The sequence below is a fragment of the Bombyx mori genome, chromosome 19, assembly GCF_030269925.1.
Source record: "Bombyx mori chromosome 19, ASM3026992v2".
Lineage (NCBI taxonomy): Eukaryota > Metazoa > Arthropoda > Insecta > Lepidoptera > Bombycidae > Bombyx > Bombyx mori.
The window spans coordinates 3,941,570-3,947,569 of record NC_085125.1 but is presented as its reverse complement, the minus strand read 5'-3'; the positions used below and the strand labels follow the sequence as shown (position 1 = coordinate 3,947,569).

The 6,000-nt window shown below is 39.7% G+C and overlaps 1 protein-coding gene across 1 annotated transcript; it reads left to right on the top strand.

The window, feature by feature from the left end:
* Positions 1–1,091: 1,091 nt before the first annotated feature.
* Positions 1,092–5,711, top strand: LOC101740475 (uncharacterized). Its single transcript, XM_004933401.4, has 4 exons — positions 1,092–1,286; positions 2,046–2,236; positions 3,771–3,884; positions 5,385–5,711. Exons 1-4 carry the CDS (start codon positions 1,172–1,174, stop codon positions 5,517–5,519), a joined length of 555 nt encoding a protein of 184 aa, XP_004933458.1. The 5' UTR covers positions 1,092–1,171; the 3' UTR covers positions 5,520–5,711.
* Positions 5,712–6,000: the final 289 nt, after the last annotated feature.

The window sequence follows — 6,000 nt, the reverse complement described above, 5'->3', positions numbered from 1 at the left end:
AGGAATGTTTGATTGATGGACATTGTATTTACATGACAATGTATTTGTTGACCACTTTTTCGGGAATCATTTAGTTAGAACATTTTTTTTTTTTACTTTGTTGATGTACAAAACAGATTACAGTACATATTAGCTAAATCGTACAAGTAGTACCTAGATCTAATCTGGATTGCAATCTAAATAGTGTGTGCACTCAGCAAAACCATTTTAATGTGCACAGCTTTGGTTATTGAAAACACAATTGAAATAACAAATATTGATAACTAGCTATTGTTAAATAGGATATCCTTCACACATCCGACAAATCCCCTGAGTCTAGGTTCAAAGATATCAAGGTTACCGTGACATTTAGCTAAATCATTATAGTGCAACAGTGTTTTTGCCTCAGCAGTTGCAGAGGTTCAAGGACAGTATTTCATTTTCTTCGTTCAGATCGTAACAGTTTCCCATCTGTTCTGTCTCAGTAAAGCGATAACTTGAATTAAAGTTATCGATGATCTTTATACAGCAAATATCTATGCAACGAATGCGTCACGTCGCGACTATTTACTTTCGCGATGACTCACCTGGCGCTTCCAGTGAGTGACGTATGGAGGTCGTCGACTGACAGCCACTAACTACATGATTCCATACATGCGTATATTCGTATCGTCACGCTTTTTCCAATCACGGTTAGATGTAGGTACCTAATTGTATTTTTAATTTTCATTAAATGGATCTGCTTGAGACTGCAATCAAATTGGATTAAAGTAAATGAAACTAGATGAGATAAAATTATGTTTGTTTTGGTTAAGAAACTCAAATTGACTTATTAGGTACATTTGTAACCAAAAAAGTTTGGTTTATTATTTTAGTATCCGTTATTGTCACATATGCCCCACAAAGATTCTCATCATTAATGCCCCCGCAACTGGAGTCCAACACTCATATAAATATTAACCTATCCAGTAAGTATACGTATTTTCTACATGGATACCAAGTTTCAAGTCAATCGGACGCATGGTTCAGTAGTTATAACGGAACATCCGTAAAAACCACTGTAGATTTATATATTAGTATAGATTATACATATATTTTTAAAACTATCAATTATCTATACTGTCAATGCCTTGACACGTTTAATGAAGTTTGTATTATTTAAAACGAAATTGCTTATACAGCAAAAAACAAAATGAATCTACCAGAAATAAAGGCTTATGAGGAACAAGCAATAGATACAGTTGTGTCCGTGATAAACAGGGCAACAGAGAAGATAGGAACAAGACTCAATTTGTTCCAACTTGCACGTTAGTGTTATATACGACAATACGTAGTAGAACAATCTTTGCTTAGTATTTGGCTTTAAATGCGAGTCTGTGGCTTTTTGGCGGGAACGCATGGGAATTGTGGCTTATTAATCTATGTGTGAGAAAATGAAACAAATCCGATTGACATGATACTTGACATGTACTATACTTGAGACCTTAGAACTTATATCTCAAGGTGGGTGGCGCATTTACGTTGTAGATGTCTATGGGCTCCAGTAACCACTTAACACCAGGTGGGCTGTGAGCTCGTCCACCCATCTAAGCAATAAAAAAAACATTTCTTCTCGGACTGCTCCAAAAGTCCACGGAAGTCTCAGAAAAATTCCACCCATTTTACTGGGGCGTTATTTTATTTCAGCATTTGTAGTGCTTGCTACCGATTTATGCTGTGGTATTTAAACTGTTCTCTAACAGTAATCTATATCGTCTTTTCGCATTAAAAGTGTACAATTAATAAAAATATTCTAAATTGAGTTAATATGCGGAATCATTTGGTTATCACCAGTATTTTTCTCATAAATACTGTCAAAAGAGCGTAGTTTAGCTAAAGTTTTTGTTTGTTTACCTATATTTTGACTACTATTAACAAAATTATAATTTTAACTTACTTTAAAAGACTGATATGTAACTGGTAAAAAAAAAATATCACATGTTAAACCTTTAAAACACTCTCCTGTAAAATTAGTAAGCTATGAGATTATACAGTTTTAATGCGAGAAGACGATATGTTATTGTCAGTGAGCCGAAAAAACCTCGCTTCGCATGTGAAGGTGTCACTGGGCAGCATCGGAACTCCTTTGCCGATAACGAGCGAGAGATTCATCGGCAAGACCATCGAGAGAGTATGGAAGTTGACCGACGCGTTCATGTACACGTTGAAGTATTTGGGCGGCTCGCAAGACGAATGCTCGCAGTTTTATTACTTCGAGGTTGGTTCTTATTATTATAACTAGCGACCCGCCCTCGCTTCGCTTCGGAAACATTAAAACACACATGAAACCAAAAAAATAAATAAAAAAAAATAAAAAAAGTAGCCTATGTTCATCAGGGACAATGTCGGCTTCTAATGGAAAAAGAATTTTTCAAATCGGTCCAGTAGTTTCGGAGCCTATTCGAAACAAACAAACAAACAAATCTTTCCTCTTTATAATATTAGTATAGATTATGAAGGTCGTTGACTTATATACTGTCACTGGCTTTTGCCCGCGACTTCGTCCGTGTGGAATAGTTACTTTGGCATAACGCTAAATTTTACTCTCCTCTTCATTTACGTAGAAAGTGAAAATGTTTTTGAATAATAGAATGTTAAGGAGCTATTCCAAAATAGGATGTTATCAATTCGACCATATTTTTTTATTGGTGCTCCGCTTGTATTGGTGTTAGCGTGATGTTGATATAGCCTATAGCCTTCCTCAATAAATGAGCTATCTGACACTGAAAGAATCTTTCAAATCGGACCAGTAGTTCCTGAGATTAGCGCGTTCAAACAAACAAACAAACAAACAAACTCTTCAGCTTTATAATATTAAGTATAGATTAATACTCTGCTGAGATGCTCACTTTAAGAATTCGAGTTATAAAAACTATGTTAGAATTTTACGAATTGCAGACTTAAGACTATATAGATTTAAAAATACTTTAACGGTAAAACGCCGCTATTATTACTGTCGATATTTCCAATACTTCACAGTTAATATCACGCCACATTGAGAAGCCGAGAAGGCGGCACGACATGAGAACCCTCTTGTCGTGACTGCCAGTAATTACACACCCGATACGTAGACCGAATGGTAAGCAGTCGACGTCGCCCAAAACACGTCATTACGGATCCTCCCGATCCATTAACGGTGCTTTTAGGTACCACAAGCACCGGTCATCGTCCTCGTCGAACCCGTCGCTTCCGACGAAGGGCTCGGCGAGCGAATTAACCCACAGATACAGCCCACCGAGTTTCTCGCCGGATCTTCTCAGTGGGTCGCGTTTCCGATCCGGTGGTAGATTCTGCGAAGCACTGCTCTTGCTAGGGCCAGCTAGGGCAACAGCGCAACACTCCGGTTTGAGCCCCGTGTGCTCAACTACACGTTAGGGTGAAGCTGAAATAGCCTCTCAAGGCTATCAGCATAGGTAGGAAAAAAAGAAAAAAAAGTTGTCACTGACTGTACTGACTTTTTATATATAAAGTCCGCCTCGTCCGTCTTTGGCGACACATTTACTATTTCAATTATAATTTAATATCCTGCTTATTTTATTTTAAATGTTTTTCAGAATTTTCTATCTTCTGTGTGTGCGATATTAAGAAATGTGTTTTTATTTTGTTGGCTTACAATTGTATTGAAATTGTGAACGGACTTTAATACATCGAATGGTATTAACAATACCGTCAATGGACAGAAATCTGGTGGAGGTGTTACATTGCGGGCCGGCAATGCGTAGTACTATCAAAATCCAAGAGTTCTTTCACAGGCGATCTTCAGTCAGCCATGTACAGCGTACCCGATCCCGCAAGCAACCGTATCCGTGTTCTTCAGGATTGAGGACAAACACATTGAGCCTCTGGAAATACGTGGAGTACCGCGGGTAATTCATACGTTGAGACTTAAAAAAAAACATTCCAAACACGTTTGCTTCAAATTGACAGCGATTATCGTTTTTTTTCTCTTTTTGTTCTTATTCATAGATGAAGATCACAATAAAGTAATAAATAGCTGTTTTTCTAAAAGTAGTGCACTTCATTGTAGTCTGCTTTAACAGCCTGGCCACGGGACATTCGCCGATACGAATATTCGCGCGGTGCGAACGGCGAAGCGTCTAGTGACTAAAATAAGAGCATAGAAATGTACCTAACAAGCCACGCGCACCGGCGACCGGCGAAGCGACCGGCGGAATGTACCGAGCGAATCGCGCGGGCGACTAACGATGCGGCGGGCGAGAAAAACAAATGCATGAATAAGGACGGCGCAAGCCACGGAGTCGAGCGGTAGTCGCGGCGAATAGTGCAGTGATTAAATGAGTTTAGTTGTTTTCGCCGCGAAAAATGAACGCCGAAATTTTTATATTTTATATTTTTGATAATTTTTTTTTTTTTATATTTTTAAACTCGTCGTGGCCGAACGGATAAGACGTCCGGTGTTGAGCGATGCACCGGTAGTCGAATATCAGGCGGGTACCAATTTTTGTAATGAAATACGTACTCAACAAATGTTCACGATTGATTTCTACGGTGAAGGAATAACATCGTGTAATAAAAATGAAACCCTCAAAATTATAATTTGCGTAATTACTGGGGGTAGGACCTCTTGTGAGTCCGCGCGGGTGGGTACCACCACCCTGCCTGTTTCTGCCGTGAAGTAGTAATACGTTTCGGTTTGAAGGGTGGGGCAGCCATTGTAACTATACTTGAGACCTTAGAACTTATATCTCAAGGTGGGTGGCGCATTTACGTTGTGGATGTCTATGGGCTTCAGTAACCACTTAACACAAGGTGGACTGTGAGCTCATCCACCCTTATAAGCAATAAAAAAAATATAGCTGAAATACTAGCTAGACCAGCTATTTGGAAGTCTAGCCACCCAAAGTATTTCTCGTACTTCTTGTGGAATTCTCCATCTATAGGTATACTCCGATTCTTATTCAAATCATGTACTTCACAATCTTTTCCAAATAATAGGTCCTGAACCAAAAAACTATTAATTTGTAAGCAATATCGAGATAATTTCGATATAGACATTTCGCTGTCGGACTTCCTTACTAGTCGCGGCGGCGAACGTGAGTACCCGTGGCCTGCAAACGGTGCTGCGCGAATGGTCGCCTCGCCCACCGCTTCGCTGTTCGCACCGCCGATCCCCGTGGCCAGGCCGTAATTGTGTAATTTACTTCGATACAATGCCCACTGAGTTTCTCGCCGGATCTTCTCTGTGGGTCGCGTTTCCAATCCGGTGGTAGATTCTGCGAAGCACGGGTCTTGCTAGGGTTCGTGTTAGCAACATCGTCTGATAGATCCTATAAACGGCAACTAATTACCTAATCAATTTACTTGACGTCTATATAACTTAATAATACCTCATTCACACCCAACAGATGTGGTTCCGCATCGAGGGTCAACAGGTAGACCACGACGTGCAGTTTGTAGCCCTAACTGCAGACTGGATCTTGGCCGTACTCCAGATGAAGATGAAGTTGTTCCAGAGAATTGAGAAGATTCAACTGTTTTGATTGAAATATAAATTATACGTGCATGATGGAGCACGCAATAAAAAAAGGTTTTTCATTTTTCGATCCATTTGGATTTATGATAGTCATAGTCATTATAGTCATGAATCATAGTCATAGTCTTACTAGAGAAGCTTGATATTCTCAACTATTTAATTAATAAGTAATAAAGTAAATTAAAGCTAAGTATAAAGACCCAGCCTATTTTTCTGTCCGATCTTTGATTTGACTTTGAAGCGAGCGTCATCGAACGCACCACAGGATTACCCTAGGCTAATCTGAGGATTCTCTGAATATTAACTCGTCGTGGCCTAAAGGATAAGACGTCCGGTGCATTCGTGTTGAGCGATGCACCGGTGTTCGAATCTCAGGCGGGTACCAATTTTTTTTCCCGGTCACCGTCCTCATCGAACCCGTCGCTTACGACGAAGGGCTCGACGAGCGAACTAACCCATAGACACAGCCCACTGAGTTTCTCGCCGGA